General features: G+C 38.6%; 2 protein-coding genes across 3 annotated transcripts in view; one reads left to right on the top strand and one right to left on the bottom strand.

Moving 5' to 3' along the window:
* Window positions 1–5,281, bottom strand: part of LOC135081643 (uncharacterized) — a 221,989-nt gene extending 216,708 nt beyond the window's left edge. For both annotated transcript variants that reach the window (XM_063976398.1, XM_063976399.1), the window contains exon 1: window positions 5,277–5,281. The gene's annotated coding sequence lies outside the window, so the exon portion shown is untranslated. The remainder of the gene's footprint in view (window positions 1–5,276) is intronic.
* Window positions 1–16,624, top strand: part of LOC135081642 (F-box/LRR-repeat protein 7-like) — a 73,202-nt gene extending 56,578 nt beyond the window's left edge. Inside the window, exons 2-8 of the mRNA XM_063976397.1 lie at window positions 31–258; window positions 2,692–2,883; window positions 3,322–3,466; window positions 7,026–7,211; window positions 10,821–10,966; window positions 14,045–14,218; window positions 16,363–16,624. Of these exons, the coding sequence (XP_063832467.1) occupies window positions 43–258; window positions 2,692–2,883; window positions 3,322–3,466; window positions 7,026–7,211; window positions 10,821–10,966; window positions 14,045–14,218; window positions 16,363–16,575 (1,272 nt within the window). The 5' untranslated portion in view covers window positions 31–42 and the 3' untranslated portion in view covers window positions 16,576–16,624. The remainder of the gene's footprint in view (window positions 1–30; window positions 259–2,691; window positions 2,884–3,321; window positions 3,467–7,025; window positions 7,212–10,820; window positions 10,967–14,044; window positions 14,219–16,362) is intronic.
* Window positions 16,625–18,228: the final 1,604 nt, after the last annotated feature.

Genomic DNA, 18,228 nt, shown 5'->3' with positions numbered 1-18,228 from the left:
TTTTAAACAACAATATCTCCTTGTCCACAGGGCCACGGCACCATGTCCAGTGGCAGCTGCTCGGGCCCCGGGGTGTGTGGGGGGGCGCGTCGCAGGCCCCCCCCTCCCCCGGAGCCTGCCATCTCCCTCGCCGCTGACTTAAGCGAGCTGAGCCTGGACCAAGGCTACCATACCCTGGCTGACTGCGGGCCGCCTAGAAGACGAAGGGATAACACCCTCAGCGATGCTCTGTGGCTGAAGATTCTGTCTTATCTTGAGGTTTGTACGACGTCTGATACTTATTAAGGCCTCTCTCTCCCCCGGAGCTTGCTATTTCTCTCTCTGTAAACCTAAGTGAGCTGAGCCTGGACCAAGGTTACCATACCCTGGCTGACTGCGGGCCGCCTAGGAGATGAAGGGATAATACTCTTAGTGATGCCCTGTGGCTGAAGATTCTGTCTTATCTTGAGGTAGGTGATTACAACGACTTTTGAACGACGATCAAAACAGATCTCGATAGTTTTTTATCTGCTAGATAGACTTCCAGCTAAATATTTTGTCTGGAGTCTGGCTGGCGGTAAACAACATGAAATGCTTAGTTTATAATTAGATAATATCCCTAGATACTACTGATAATTACTTTATTTAAATTATACCTAGAAACCAAGAACCGTTAACTTTATTGGACAAATCTAGAGTTATTACCCTTTATTTGTCCATTAGCAATACCCTTGCTAACAAGAGCTGATCTAAATTACCTGTATTCCGTGGTACAGTCCCATATCTATTTAATGGCTTTATTGAGTGTCTCATTACACATAGCTCTGAGGGATAATTACATCGCCCTGTTTTATACGATTGTCGATTACGTTAGAGCCAAAGCACACGATTCGTTGCGTTGCGGTGGTGCAATGCCGGAGTGGTGTCGCTGCGTCGTCTTAAAGTACAAGTGCAAGATGGACTGCAGACCGCAGACTGCAACCGCAAACAGCAAATCTCTATGAAATCCCCACTGCAGCTTGCAGTTACGTAAAAATAGTGGAGCGGCTTCGCGTCGCGCGATACGGCGAAATCTTTGCGGTGCGGCGCCGCAAAACATCGTGTGCTTTGGCTCTTACGAGTAGGACTCTATTATGTATGTATTGCATACCGTAAGTCACGCCTTTAGCACTTATTAAGTGGTGATTACAAAACCATAACTTATTAAACGGAGTCAATATAAACAAAACGGCCAAGTGCGAGTAATATCGAAATGTAGAGCTTTTGGTTTTTATGAGAAACGATTAGTATTATTTATGTGTATTAGTTTTTTGAAACTTTGAGGATCAGCCAATCGTATTGATTATAATACCTAACTACCGTTTCTAAGTTTCATGATCCTTAATTCATAAAGTTATGAAGTATGGTAAATTAAACTTTTGTGTCAGCAAGTGATGAAAAGTTGAAACAAAAGCAAGCGATCCTCCTGCAGCTTTAATTCTGGTCGATTTCGTGACCAATTGTTCCAGTTAATCCGAATGGGCAGTGAGTTCGATTCCATATTGATACAACCAATAGGTTTGCCAACTGCCGATTCAATCTGTCCTTTAGTTTCAGCATGAATGCAGCGATTTGTAGGTTTTGCTGTAATATTTTTCAGTAAATTTTAACAGGAATATGTACGAGTGGGATTAATGGATTAAAGCTATTAGTGGACATACAACATAGTGAACTACATTTGCAGTGGAAATTCAATGTACATTTTCACTTTGCGAACGCAATATTTTTCAGTGACTTTTTTGGGACAAACAAATTGAATATTGAACCCAATTTTGTGCCATTAAAAGGTTAAAGGCTCTTTTCTTTCCACGTGTCAGTCTCGGAGGCAGTCAATATTAGCTTTTTTTGAGTGACAGCGCTAATGACTGCGAGGGTTCAACACTTTTCCCTGAAACCTTTAACTTTGTGCCAAAACTAGGCTTTTTATAAATTCTACTAAATATCAGTATTGAAACACAATGTAATTTAATATGCCTTATTTTTTGTGGGGTCAATCGTATCTTGATTAGATCTCAAGCCTGTGATTAGTTGAATTTCAACTGATGTTATCATAGACCATATTGCTTTACCAAGCAAGAGGAAATTACGTTTTGACTTTATTAAAAAAAATGTTGGGGATCTATTTCCATCGTGTGGTGTATCTCGCCGTTGTAGTTTTAGAGTAGGCGCACACAGTTGATTTTTCGTCGGCCGATAGTTTAGTCGGGCAGTTGATCAGTATGGGCATGTATGGGAGTGCGCACACTACGCCGATTCGATTTGGCCGATTCTTCATACAATTTGAAATCGGGCACAACTATCGGCCAACTAAAAATCAACGGTGTACGCCTACTCTTACTCGTATGTCTATAAATGTCACTCACAATAGAACCATACCGTAGTTTCCGAAGAAGTTATATCAGAACTAGACCACAGAATAATAATAAGTACTACCAGACTCACTCTCTTACCATTGGCTCACTGAGGCGTCATCAGCGTCATGGTAATGTCAATTACCTAACTTTTTATCCACCACGAGGAAGCCCTTCGCCTGCATCTCACTTGATGAATAGTGATGATCAGGCCAAAGGTCCCGGAATTCTCAACCACGGAGAAACTATCTATCTCACCTCCAACTGCTGGAACAGAACAATGCTGTTGCAATTACAACTACTAAACTGTATTTTCTTCCAGGTGTCAGACCTCTGTCGGATGTCCCGCGTGTGCCGACGTTGGGCCAGGCTGGTAGCGCGGCTCAGCACACGGCCAGAAGTATGGCGGCGGGTCAGGACCGCCGGCCCTTTGGAGATCGCGGCAAGATGCGCCGGCGCAAGGGCCGGCCCGTGCGTTAGCGCTGTGAGGGAGTGGCGGACGAAGGCTTGCCCGGTGGGTTTCATTAACTTGTACAGATCATAGCACATCTAGTTAAACACTATGGAATCTTATTCCAAAAAACTTAACAAAGTGAAGTACAATTTAAGTGCCGACAGTTTGGACTGTTCAAAGTGTGCCAAAGTATATAAAAGTAACTTTTAATCGGATTATCAAAAGGTGACCTCCGGATACTTTTTTGTGATCAGGCTCACTATTTACACAAACTTCAATTGACACGAGTATTTGGTATTATTGTCGAATCTCTAGGCAAAGCGGCAGAATATAATATTTATATATGTAAAGATCATGTTTAGCATGGAGACACACAGAGAGAAAACCAGACTCTTTTGAAATAGTGTGGAAGTTAATTTAGGACTAGTTCTCATTAAATTTTACAACGACCCATTTTTGTCCTCCAAAATGTTATCAAGATGAATCTATTTGTTGCAGGTGTCAATAGCAGGTGCTCAGTTCCTAGCGTCGACCTTCAGGAACCTGACGCATCTAGCAGTGACCGGGTCGGGCAGCATGGACGCCAGGAGTCTGGCGCCCCTCGTCACTGATTTAGTAGACCTTAGGCATCTGGACCTTACTGGTATGTATCAGTGTGTTAAGGTTATGTAGAAATCCGGACACGAATAGGCAAAATGTCCCTAAACCTTGTATTGGCAAACGTAGAGTGGGATACCCGCCGGTTATATGGAACTAGACTCAGAGTATAGCTGTCAGTGAATGGATGAGAGCTAGATGAGTCAAGGATAACCACAAAGCTTGAAATGATTTCTTCCTCAAGGACCTTGAGAGAGGCTTACGGCTAGCAGTAGACTACTATTGGTTGAAATGATGCTTTGCTAGTTTTGTCTACCTTGACACAGAAGTTGCAAAATAGCCAGAAGCAGCCAGCAGGGATTTTTTGAGTCACCGACTGACCCTGTAACTTCTTTAACCCCTAAAAATGTTAAAGTTTTCGAATATTTAAATGCTTAAGGTCTATAGTTACTTGAAATAATAATGAAGTAGTGTTTAAAGACAACGCTTTTTGTGTATAAAGTTTTTATTTACATGCATATCAGATGTCTGAGTACACCTGATGGATTGGTATCAAAAAAAGTAGTTGGTTTGACTTTGAAAAGTCCTTGGCCAAGGTCGATTGATGGAATTTGCCAACCTCTTGTATCTTGTTAGGTTATACTGGATCACAAGTGATCCATGAAAGTCATGGGGTCAGTAATCAGCGTGTGTAGTGTGCAATCAAGCTTGTCAGGTCAGTTTGTTCACATTAAGCTTTATATGAGCTGCAAACCGCGTTCTAGAAAGCTGCAGCATTAATATCTAGGTATCCGGTGTCGATGGGAAGGAATAAAATCAGCAATTATCATTAATTGTAATTAAAAGGTATATTAGATGTGTTTTCTAAATAATAATGTTAGAGTCAAACAAGCATCACAATTATTAGCTCTGCAGGCTTCCATGTTATGCCTTTATTCAGTAGTGGACTGCTATGAGCTGGTGATGAAGATCTTACCAAGTAAGCCAAGCTATCTTAACTTCTTAAGATGAGGAAGCCTTTTGTTTTGAGAATCCTGTAAAGTAATTTTTCATAAAATGCTTAGGCTGGGTTGCACCATCTTACTTAAACACCGGTCATCGTTATAGTTACGGTCAAAGTCAGGTGGTGCACTTAAAAGATGAACCTTTGTTATTATGACCCATCTATTAGCTACACAAATTTTGTTTTTATGAGACTGTATTGTGAGTCAGTATTTTTACAGAAAGGTGTTTCAACTTCAAAAAATCGCTTGTCCATGACTGGTGATTTTACCGTAATATTTTCATGCGATGTAAGGTCACGTTACCATATTTTTGCTGAAAAAGTTCGTGTATTATTTAGAGTCTGAACGAATTAAACCTCCGGAGTCCTGACGGAGAGGTCAACATTTTTAATTTATTAGCTCAATGTTTTCAGCGTGTTTGTTTCTGAAGTTTTAATACTCTTCTAAGTGAATTCGCGAAAGTTTAAAGTATACCATTGATTAATTCGATAAGTTTTTGTCAACAAACCTTACCTCACCTTAATTTGAAAACTTAGGATACTTGTTCTCTTTTAAGATGTTATTTATTTAGTAGCTACCAAAAGTTCTTAGTTTTATTCAAGTCGCGACTATTGGTGTTGGATAAGATTATTTAAAATTAACTCGTGGAAAATTTTCTTCATTTTTTATAGTTATAGACATCTGATTGCCATTTCGTGTACTTTGCTATAAGATAGCTGGAGGAATACAAAATAACACTCAATCGTTCAACTTAGTCAACTAACTGATTGGTATACCAAGATTGTTAAATGACTTACATTATTATAAAGTCTTAATTTTGACATTACTCGTACTAAAATACAAAATCATTAATAGTGTGAACAATTTCCGTTACATAATATTGTAAACCATTTTGGTGTCAATTTTATTCCGAAACATAAACAAACCCGTATTTTTACAGCCAATAAGATATCTCAAGTGATATTGGGGACATTGTACTGTTCACCCATACTGTCAAAGTGTGAAAAATGCAATATTATGCAGCTATAAGTGGTCGTAAACATTTTATGCGTAAAAGCCTTAATAGTGTAATAAAACGCAATGAAATACACTATAGTGCACTCGTAGGACTATGACGCATCCACTTTTTTATACAGAGGTTCTCACACTGGGGTTCACGGACCAAATTTTTTTGCATTTTAAATGAAATACGTTTACTACCTTTCGCCTTAGGGGAAGCGACAGGTTACTATTTTCACGACCCAGCGACTGTCATCCGACAATATATTAAGGATGTTTAACTCGTTAGAAAGAACAAATATCTCACTAACGACTAAAACTATTTATTTTGTCACACTACTGGCAAAATAAGTAGTTTTAGTCGAAGAGTTGCATAAAACAATCAGCTTAGATTTTATTGTTTCTAGTTCTTGGCTTAGTACTATTATTTGTAGTAGGTACACCATTACAAAGATGTTGGTTGGGAACCACTGAAACAGTTTGAAATTAATATCGAATAATAAATAATGCTCGCAATGTGAAAATTTACATTTTGGTCAAGTTGATATTTAGTACTCCTTTAGTACCTACTCCTATCTGTATAAATAAGGAAAACAAGAATTTATTGTAACGGAGTATGGTAAAAATTCATATTCATGAGAACACACTGTAAAAGCAGGTCCCTTTTTTATAACCTTTCCTATATTGACTTTTAGATGAGCTGGCATAATTTTGTATACGGATTGCGGACGCAGAAATTAATTTTGAGGTATCAATATCAAGGAAAAGTTTGAGTATTTTACTTCGAGCTAAGTCGTTCATTGATAAGTAAAGTTTGCCTTACAAGGCGAATTTTCACATGACTGATGCAAAAAGGTTATATCCTTAAATATTTGGCAAGTAGGTAGATTCTAATGAAACCAGTTTCTCTAGACGAAGTGACATACGTGATAGATTTTATTGATTTATTTAATGGGACAACTAACAAGACATACTTACACTAAGTACAAAAAAACTTAACAACGTATTTTAGCTTAATCTTAGTGCTGCCTTATTATAAGTTGCCACGGCATGCAATAATGGAGTTTTAATTCCGATCTGGCTTTTTGTACCTAGTTATTTCGCTCTATGAAGCGATTTATTAATTTTTTTATCCACAACGAGGAAGCTCTTGGGCTTTTGTTATTTTGTTTAAGGGAGCTGGTGTAAATGAGCGAATCGCTTACTAGATGACCATAGTTAATTCATCATTTCAGCTACAGGACGTGCACTGCCGAACATAGGTCTGCTCCAAGTTTATTTGCCACACCATAATCGTTTGTTCGTTTTAGCCAAATGACGTCCACTGTTGCACAAAGGCCTCCCCCAAGGATTTTCATAATGACCGGTCCTGCGCTGCCCGCATCCAGGTTCTTCCAGCGACCTTCACCAGATCGTCGGTCTTCCTAGTGGGGGGCCTGCCCACGCTACGTCTTCATGCCCGTGGTAGCTACTGAGAACTTTTTTACCCTAACGGCCATCGGCTCTACGAGCTATGTGCCCCGCCCACTGCCACTTGATGCTACTGCCACTTGATGCCCCACCATAATATCATAAAGAAATCTACATGTTTATTGGTTTCAGGTTGCCCAAACGTGGACTGGCCCGAGTGGGGTTGGTTAGAAAGCCGCCTAGCGACCCGACGGCCGCCGACCGAGTACATAGACCTGACGGACTGCGGCTCTGTGACCGACGCTGGACTATGCGCGTTACTGCATACGTGCCCTTCATTGCAGTACCTGTATTTACGAAGGTGTACCCTAGTCACAGGTGCGTAGAATACATTTTAGTTTGTACATTGTACAGAGAGGTTCCAGTAGAGTTGAATAAGACCACCTATATTCTTCTCGTGGTGCTGTAAAAGGTAACTAATGCCCGTTTTCACCATTAATCCCTAATTAATTTTTAAGTGAACCCTATGAAAACAAAATTCCTGATAGGTGTTACCCTAGGGGCTATTTAAAAATTAGGGATTGATGGTGAAAACGGGCGTCAGAGACACATAATAATATGCTAAGGGACTATTTTTGAAATATCAAAACATATATCTACAATCTACATAGAACACACTTTATTGTACCACAAAGAAATACACAAAAGAGACGGCAAAATTTAGGCGATCTTATTGCTATAAAGCGATTTCTTCCAGACAATCTAGAGGACAGCTGTATTGAACAGGAAGAAAGGAAACATAGATATTTCATTTATTTCAGAAACGTTAAGCATTTGATTAGAGGATTAGTAGTATCATCAGTGTGATGATGCATTGAAATCTGCATCTCTTATTCTGGCAACCCTAGCATATGTACTGACGATGGCACATTAAGCTAAGCTTTATTGCACTTTATGCAGTTCTAATAGGTACGATATTGCAACATAAATCTACAAGTTTATCTGAAGCCAAAAGCATGATTCAGCGAATTCCTTGTACACATCACATTATACATTTATTGCAAAACAGCACCCTATTCCAACTACACAAGACTCAAAAGTGTTAGCAGCTTGTGCCGTTTGTACAGCAAATAAATCATCATAAAGCCCACTATCCACATATCAAGATTAAGCTCGAGCTACACAATAGCATTCAGACACATTCACTTGAGTAATGATGGGCCTCACATTATGTTGATAGCTTACTAATTACTTGCACTGTGACAATAATCACATTTTTAATTTTGTAATGACATTGATTTTGGAATAACTATCTGTGATTGTAATTCATGGAAATGTAAAGGTGCTGTATTTACTTGATACGATCATGACTTTCCTGAAAATCGTACCAATAAGAGTGCCGTTCCAACTTTTTGTTTCTTGTGAAGTTACAAAGTATTATTTTTTCTGCAAAAAGGTTTTTAAAAGTGATTTTACACGTCATAATACCACTGCTTCCGGACAATAAATGGACCAATGCTGAGAAGAAGCAGTGATTCCAAATTTTAATTTAAGATTTAACCAGCAAATTCACATTTTTAAACATGTTCAAATTCGAATTGTCATTAACACCACAGATGATTTAACTTCTAGTTTAACAAATAGAACAGCAAATGCACTCATTTGCTATTTTTATATCTACATAAAATATGCTTAAATACACTTTATAAGAAGTAGCTCAGTCATAAGCAAGACCGATTATAATAATGTAGTAGTAGTTAAGAAACACTCACGCATATTTAAATAAATCAAAAAAATCACGCGTACCTATCTCAAACTTAACCTCTACGGAATTCATCTCCCATTGGACACTCAGGCTTATTTCATAGGGTCTGCATAAATCTACGGTTATTAAATTTGCATTAAGTCCGCAACATTTCTACCGCACCTGTGGTTTGACCATTAAATATCAATATTACCATTATAGTAAATTATACCTATTTTCTATAATCAGAAGTACACGGTATGTCTCTATTAGATTTGCAATAAGTTAAAGGTTGAACTGCTATTAGGAGCCAAATACAGTTGGTTCAGTTCCTAGTATGAAGATGCAGGAAATATTTTTATCCCTAACTATCCCTTTAAAGGGAGAACGATTATCACTGCTAGTGAGTTTTCAACCAATTATCTAAGCAATCAAAATGTACCAGATTAAGTAGCTCCATATACATTTTTAACTAGAAATATCTTGGCTCTTTTCAGTTCTAGTTTCACAACACTAGTTTCATAAAGGAAGATTAGTGAAAGATGCGAGTATATTATACAAAGAAAACATAACGGTTATCAATAACATAAAGGGGAAAACAATATTATCCCTTAAAGTTAAAGCATTTAATTCTTTTGAGAGAACTTCTACATTTCTGAAATATAGCCACCAATATGTTGTCCCGAAGTGGTGGTAGGGCAAGCTATATTTGGGACATGTATGTATAAGTGCCCTCGAATAGGGCCTATGTACTGAATAAATAATTTGAATTTGAATAGCAATCCATAAAGAATCCAGTCGCCAGTTTGGTCCAATTTTGTACCTACAGCATAAGCCTTCTATCTTTATTTTCATTGTGTTGCGCTCCTAATAGTCAAACAGATGTTAGCAATTTTCATAATATTTTCTTTCCATTTGCGTTCGGGAGCGTCTATAATTGTATTCAAGAATCTTCGCTCTTTGACTTGGTAGTTTGCTACAATGTTTTCGAGCAATAGTATAACGAAATACATTATAGTTTTCGTGGAATACTGGATTTGAAGCAAGCTAATCAGCAATTGGATTGGACATTATGTTCTCGGAAACTTATCTTTGGAGTTTAGGTTAAAACTCACGTGTGGCAGACGATTTGAACATGAAATAATTAGAAGTTAAAAACTTTAGTTCCAAAAAATGCCTGTGAACTAGTGTTTTGTAGTTTTCATGGTGATAACTAGGATTCCTCAGTTCGGGGATTCGCCTTCAACTGATTGATTAGGTACATTTAGTTTGATTGGATAACGGGAATGTAGTGTGTATTACATATTACCAATACTTTTACCATTAATCGTTTCCCATACGATGGTGTTCGACATCTTCCCAAACAGGGTGTCCCAAAATTTGCACGTCACACTGACACCAGAGGTAAATGAGCTTAAGACGCAACTAACAAGTATATTAAGTCCATTCTTAACTAAAACTCATCAAACTTTTCTATGGACATGAATAAATAAAATGGTCATAATCTTAAAACTTATGAAACTTTTCTATGGACATATTAAGCTTGTTCGATGCGTCTTAGACTCATTTACCTCTGGTGTCAGACTCAGATACCTCCAGTGTCGTCAGTGTGACGTGCTAATTTTGGGACATCCTATATATTTTATGATTTATGCCACCTCAATAACTTTAGTAATTCAATTTTCCCTGACTCTTCCCTAAACTTTCTATGTTCCTTTACTTTGTCAATTTGCGTTTAATATTCTACGCAGAATTCATTCACTTCTGGTACATCTCAATTGGAAGTTTGAAACTTTTCAAAGTGGGGTTACCCTTGAGAAAATAATAATATACAACTAAATAAAAGTTCTAAAAAGTAGCTTACTTGAATATTAATGTTTAGAATGAGCAAAAAATATTAACAGAAATCTTTATTTTAATACTAAAAACTTCCAGAATTTTCGTATTTTGTCCTTCAGGAGTCATCAGTATTTGACAAAGAGATTTATTCAATTGCTTAGTTATGCCGGCGATTTTGTATGCGTGAAAATAATTTCCATATTTTTTTGTTTTTGCAAAATTTTCTATTGATGCTCCTCTCCTTGGCCATAGCAAGATATTATTATATGTATGTATAGCCATAGACTTAGTTCTTCCTCGATGAATGGGCTATCCAACACACAAATATTTTTTCAAATCCTTTCTAATATATTTTTTTTATATTGGATAATATTGGTAAAGATATATGTACTTCTTTTTTTCAGATGCTGGAGTCCGGTGGATACCCTCGTACTGTGCGTTGAAAGAGCTCAGCGTGTCCGACTGTACCGGCGTCACAGACTTCGGGCTCTACGAGCTGGCCAAACTGGGGCCCGCGCTCAGATACCTTTCTGTGGCGAAGTGTACTCAGGTGAGTGGTGACGTAAGGTCTTTCCCTACCACATTTGAAGAAAAAAACTAATAGTGGGGACAATGGAACTTTTTGTTTTCGATATCCTCCGCTGAGGTAAGGGTCCCCCTTTAGCGGATTATAGAAACTTTTCTTCCCGGTGTCCAATGGTGGTGGACAACAGAAAAAACAAACAGGGCGCCGTTATACATATATTCTTATTGAGTGAGTTATAATATTTTGAAGTGTTTCTTCAAAGTGAGTTCTTTTTTTTTATGCAAGACAAGGCAGGTATTTGACCGCAATCGCACCTGATGTTATGCACCTGATGTAGATGCAGTCTATGATGGTACATAATTATCTGCCCTGTAAGTGCCTCTTCACTTTCGCCTTGAAAGGGCCCGGATTATAGTGTTCCAGGCAGCGAATTCCAGTCCCTAGCTGTTCGCATGATAAAAGAGTCATCGAAAGTTCCACAGACATTAACTACGCTCTACTTTATATTAATTGTTTTCTTTTGATATGTAAAGACGACTTTATATAAACACCTTTCAAAATACGTTCTCTGCAAAAACCCACCTTACTTAATAGTAAGTAACCTACCGTACTACATCAGAACTAAACTTTCTTTAAAATATTTTCTAAGCTTAGCTCTATTTTGCAGTTGCGTCTGATTGTGAGAGTTTTTCGCTGCACTCTAAGTGCACCTCCTTTCTGAATGGGTAGGTAAACTAAGAGCCAAAGTACACGATGCGTTGCGGCGGCGTGCGATGCCGGAGCGGTGTCGCTGCGTCGTCTTACATAGAAATATCTGTGGCGGGCACACGAGCGGTGCGGCGCAGCGCCACGCGATGGCGAAGAAATATTTGCGGTGCGCAACGCATCGTGTGCTTTGGCTTTAAATGGAGTGTTATACAAACCAGGGATGTTATGGATATGTAGTTTCGGTTATGGATACGGTTACGGATATTGGAATAATATTATACCGGTTTCGGTTACGGTTACGGATATCTGTGCTAGGTGTAGAATGCAAATTCCAATAGTTGTCCAAAACAGTTCATGCCTTACGAATAGAATGGGTACAGAAGAGATTTCTTCGCAATGTGTCACCTTCTTTTAGTCTATGGGAAAAAACTCATTCAAAATGCAATCATTGAACCAGCGTAGGGACTTGCTTGACTCTGCCTACCATCCGAAACTATCCGAAACCTTTGAATCGGTTATGGTTACGGTTACGGATATTTATTTATTTCGGATATCCGAAAGTTTTGGTTACCGTTACGGATATCCATAACATTCCTGATACAAACAAGTGCACATCAACTTCAATTCTGTGGCATCTTAAGCAGTTGTAATAGATGCTATTTTGCAACAGATTGAGGTATTGAGACTGTTGGTTGGACACATTTCTTACGAAGCTTCCAGAAAGGATCGCTTAAGAATTTTGCGAAGGGAATATTGGGAAGAATTTCATCATGAAATTCTCGTACCTGTTTAGTGTACCTGTAGCTAATATAACTTCGTGATAAATACTCAGTGACACTGGCGATATAAGGTTGGGTTAGATATCTGGCTGGATCACACAAATTGGGAGAAATTATGTACATAGGTTTATTTAAAGTTTAGGTACTTGGTGCACCTATTCGGACATCCTTTGAAAAATTACGAAGAATTCCCAAAGTCGTTCCAAATGAAAATTTCAGATTTCTACGTGTTTCTACGCTTAGTAGTTTTAACTGCCTGAGTTCATAATTAGTTCATCTAACTATATTCTATAAGTTTTTGTATAACCTAGCATAAATGGGGGCTCCATTTTTGGAGTGTGCCGACGTAAAAATCTGTTTAATTCAAACAATATCGATTCCTGCAAAAAGCAGTAATTGATTTCATTTCAATATAATGTTATCGTTTTCCGATACGCATAAGCATCAGCGAGGCCCGAATATCGGATGGAATGGTTATAGAATGAAAGCGTGGAGGCACAAATTTGTGAGTAGTAATGCTATTGAAACCTATGCTATACAGATGCTAGGAATATAGGAATGACATTGCAATGTTTCTAAAAAACACATTTTTGTAGTCCCGAGTTTGACGAGAATATCCGAAAGTTACAACATTTTATCTCTATTATTAACTTAGATTGTTCACTGTTCAATCGGTCTCAGTATGTTCAAAAATCTCATCTTACCTACTTTCCTTCTTAAAACTATTTACCGAATCCTTGTAGGTAGTACTTATTATTATTGTGCCATAATTAAGTAGACTTCGGTGATTTTGCAGAACAATCAGCCCGACTAACATTGAACTTCGTATGGCTTCAGTAAATTGATTTACAATCTTGACATAAGTGTCTTGCTTTAGTCTCTAACGCATGATGTTTTCACCTATAATTAAGTTTGCATTTAACAAGTGTCATTTTTTATAGTTACTTTTGTGAAGCCTCAATGTAACCTTGTTGGTGTTCAAATAAATAAATAAATAAATAAATAAGTACTGAGATTTTTCAACACTTTGTTTCAATAGCTTTTTATCCAAATTACTGGGAACTATTGGTGCGACTATAGTTATTAGATTCGATATTAGGGGAACAAATCCCATAATATGCTTTCAACCTAATGTGCGGTTTCCCATAGAGTTATGACAAATTGCTCTCATTCGTTGATTAATTGCCGATATTTGATGCTTTCATGGCCAGTATTTAGTGTGTCGTAATTGTAACTTGCGGATCCATTAGTAATAGTTACATAGCGGAATATTTTCTTATGCAAATTGTTTGTTTTGAGGAAGAGTGAAGACCGAAATATTGACCAAATACACAAAAGTAAAAATGAGTGTGTTGGATAGACCTACGGATTAAAAATTGTTAGAAGCGTGCGTGAATGTTGTTCATTGTTCCATCATCGGGGGTCACGAAGTTTCTGGGCACTGACTCCTGGGAAAATCCTTGGGGGAGGCCTTTGTCCGGTAGTTGATATTGATGCGGTTGATACACTACACGACCGGTTAATAGACAAATCTTGAGGAAGAGAGGGCTCCAGGGTTTCCAGCAGTGGACTTATTTTGGTAAACATTAACTAAAGTTCATAATCTTCTCCACAGGTATCGGACTCCGGCATCAGAACGCTCGCCCGTCGCTGCTACAAGCTGCGGTATCTCAACGCGAGGGGTTGTGGGGCCCTGGGCGATGATGGTGTGGAGGCTGTGGCCAGGGGCTGTTCCCGGCTCAGGGCATTGGACCTGGGAGCCACTGACGTGTCTGAGGCTGGGCTGCAGGTTTGTATATTGAATGGAAATAACGGATAGCTAACGTGAGAGTCTTCCGGGCGCTTGACGATGATGTTATGGAGGCCGTGGCTAGAGGCTGTTCTCGACTTAAGACATATTTGGACTTGGAGGCCACTGACGTATCTGAAGCTGGGCTGCAGGTTAGTACATTAAATGGAGAACGACAGCAAAGGATTTAAGCAGAGAACTGCAATAAACAGCGGAATGTACAAATGGTTTTCAGTTTTACTGCAGTCGTTACATCGAAACTACAATTTCTGCTGGAGTGCATTCCGTCTATTTAGCCTTACCGTACATACTTCAGTAATGAGTATGAGCTATTGACAAATGCATAGCATTCTGCATACTCAGATTAACTGTGGATGATATGCAGTCGTTACATCTAAACTGGACTTTCTGTTGGAATGCATTCCGTTTATTTAGGTAAAGCCTTACCGTTAGGGATTGCAATCCAGCGGCGTTTTCAATCCAGCTGGATTCTTGCTGGATTCTTGCTGGATTGACCTGAATCCAGCTGGATCCAGCGCGGATCCAGCAAAAAGTGGAACGAAAATAAAAAGACGACATTTCGAAGTCTTTTTTAAATAAGGTAACTAGATTTCCGCCCACGACTTCGCCTGCGTGAAAAAAGGGCTGTGTTTAGAGTTTTCTTGGAAATTATTCCAATTTTTCTCGCCGTAAAACCATCCTTGGACTTCAACGAACATTTAAAAAAATTGGTCCAGGCGTTGTTGAGTTATGCGCTTACCAGCACATTTTGCCATTCATTTTTTTATATTATAGATTTGTACTTCTTACGATAATCTATGAAATACGGCTCAGTAACTAATAATTAGTAGGAAACAGTCTTACAAATTCTTTTAAAATTAACTACGAAAAGGACCGTAATTTAATCTGCAATCTATTTTTTGTATCAATAGAAGTTACGAATCCGAAAATAATAATCTTCTGCGAAAATTAGGCAGTTTATCTGACGACAGGAGACTTACCATTTCTTTTTTTCAATCCTCTGGAAGAAAGACAAATTTTATGTATAGTCTAACCTCCCAACCGCACAGAACTGCATAATACGAGTATGTAGCCGGCTGCTGCGAATGCCATTTCGGCCTCTACACTGGTCGGTTTAGGGTCATTAAATAGTCATACACCATAGATAAATGTTCACCTCGCACTCCTTCGGTCTCATGTTTATGAGTTTATAGCGCTCATTTCTTTTTTCAGGAACTTTTCCTAATCTAATTGACCACTTGGCTTTGGCTTTTGTTTATTATAGTTCTCCTTCTCTCTTTTAAGTTCCATCTTAAGCTCTTGCTCTAAAGTCATTTTGACACTGTTGACTATTCTCTTCTAACTCCATGTTATCTTCATTTTCTTGCACCGGCTCTACAAAATTTTGTCTATTTACTCGTTTTAACAAAGTTTTCATCTCCTGCCGCATCGCATTCTTTTTTGGCAAAGGACAATAGACAGATTATTTTACTGCTTCTTCATACTTTTTTGGATTTTTCAAGCAGTAACTTCAGAGAGGCGCCATTCAACGCACACAACAACAGAACGGCAACGTCACCGCGCCGTTTTGGAAATGGCGGCAATTAGAAACTAAGCAACAGATATTTATACGTTTGCGGATCCGCATCGCTGGATCCAGCACTGTATGCTGGATCCAGCATGTTTAAAAAGGCGCTGGATCCAGCTGGATTGCTGGATGCTGGATCCAGCAATTGCAATCCCTACTTATCGTACATACCCCAGTAATAATTTTGAGCTATTGACAAATGCACAGCATTCTCCATACTCAGGTTAACTGTGAATTTATTAAAATGTGATTATAGCAAACCCTATGGAGCCTAGACTGCTTCACGGCAAATGATGCCGTAGGGCCTTTAACAATATCAATGAAAAGGTTGCAGGATGTTAGATAACTTTATGTTTTGTACAAGACAGATGATAATGATTTCAAAGCAGATTTTTATGATTTAATATCAACTTCAAGTAACATACTGTATATTTGAATTGACTGCATATTTGAATTTAATGTAATTCAGTCTTAAATGTCGCATTAAGACCCGTGTCTTTCTATTTTAGTTTGATGTGTCTCTTAGTTTTGTTTTTTAACATAGTCTCTTTTCCAGATCCTCGCTCGATGCTGTCCCAACCTCAAGAAGCTGGCCCTCCGCGGGTGCGAGCTGGTAGGAGACGACGGGCTAGAAGCAGTAGCTTACTATTGCCGTGGATTGACTCAGTTAAATATCCAGGATACCCCGGTCACTCTCAGAGGGTACCGCTCCGTCAAGAAGTACTGTAAGAGATGCGTCATTGAGCATACGAATCCTGGGTTCTGTTGAAATGTGGTACAGCCATCAGACTATGTGCTATTCCAAAATGGCTGCTGTTACTACAACTGTATATGTCACAATCTCAAGAAGATCGAAGAAGGCAGCTTACTACTGCAGAGGACTGACCCAATTAAATATCCAGGATACTCCTGTGACCCTCAGAGGGTACCGCTCCGTCAAGAAGTACTGTAAGAGATGCGTCATTGAGCATACGAACCCTGGGTTCTGTTGAAAGATCAAATTAAATGTTGGTACATCATGCCGAGGACTGACCCAGTTGAATATCCAGGATACTCCGGTCACTCTCAGAAGGTACCGCTCCGTTAAGAAGCACTGTAAGAGATGCGTCATTGAGCATACGAATCCTGGGTTCTGTTGAAATGTGGTACAGCCATCAGACTAGGTGCTGTTCCAAAATGGCTCCTATTGCTACTGCATATTATGTCCAAGAAGATCGGAAGCAGTAGCTCACTACTACTGAGGACAGACCCAGCTGAATATTCAGTATACTCCTGTGACCCTCAGAGGGTACCGCTCCGTCAGAAAGAAGTACTGCAAGAGATGCGTCATTGAGAGAGCATACAAACCCAGGGTGTTGAAAAGGTGATGCAGTCTTCAGATATGACAGTGTGATGTCGTCAGTACCAGGGTAACTATTTTGTTTGGGCCATGCCTTGATGTGGATTGGATATACTATTTGGCATTTGGCCGTGTGACTTGTAAAACAACACTCAACACAGCATGCTCGGCCTGTCTGCTGTCTTTCCCCATCAAACCCCAAACTGTCGTATGCGATTGCGTAACAGTTGATAACTATTGTGTCTCAATTCGCGGGGCTGAAGGGTTAAAAAGGATTAAGGTGCTATAAGACCAGGTAAACTACCAGGTGGCAGTTGTAATGCTTGTAACTTATAAACACAAACCTTTGAAAAATGAAAAATCATCATGAAAACGATTGATAACATTTAATGATTCTTTTATTGTCATTATTGTTATCAAATTCGTTACACTGCTATGACAATTTATGTGCCAAATTGGCCGATAAATGTAAATCTATAGTTTTATAATCCTACTTGAAACTTGTACAGAATTTATGTAATTATTATTTAATGGAAAATGTGTATTAAACTGTAAATGCTTTAATATAAATGTATTTATATTTAGGTACAATTGTACAAAAGGTAATAAGTAGTGTAGTGGTAACACGTTCGATTCCCTGTGGGGCGGCCTGCTTGATTAATCTGACCCAGTTCATTACTTTGTTTGTGTGAAGTTGCAGTTCTGGCGATAATTTCATTCGGTCAGGATGATTTGGTGATTCACGGTGATTCTGTATTTCTAAATCTATGTTGTAGCTCTGTATTTTCGTTTAAATTATTAAGTTAAGAGTGTTTAAGGCTTCGAGACTTCAAACCATTAGCCTGATAGGCATATTCTAAATAGCCCATTTATGTGATGACTTTTTTTTTTGGTTTAGGTGACGTGATGTCTAGGTGATACACCATCATTCATAATATGTTGATACAACAATTTTGTTTGCGGTGAGAACTATGTTGTTTGAAATTGAACCGATAAACCGTACAAAATTGAAACACAAAACAACAATCATTAAAATTTAAAGAGTCCAAACTGCTTGTACAGACGACAGCACGTCAAGCTTAA

This window comes from Ostrinia nubilalis, chromosome 20 (assembly GCF_963855985.1).
Source record: "Ostrinia nubilalis chromosome 20, ilOstNubi1.1, whole genome shotgun sequence".
Lineage (NCBI taxonomy): Eukaryota > Metazoa > Arthropoda > Insecta > Lepidoptera > Crambidae > Ostrinia > Ostrinia nubilalis.
Note: the sequence above shows the minus strand (reverse complement) of the source record. Positions and strands in the feature narration are given on the sequence as shown.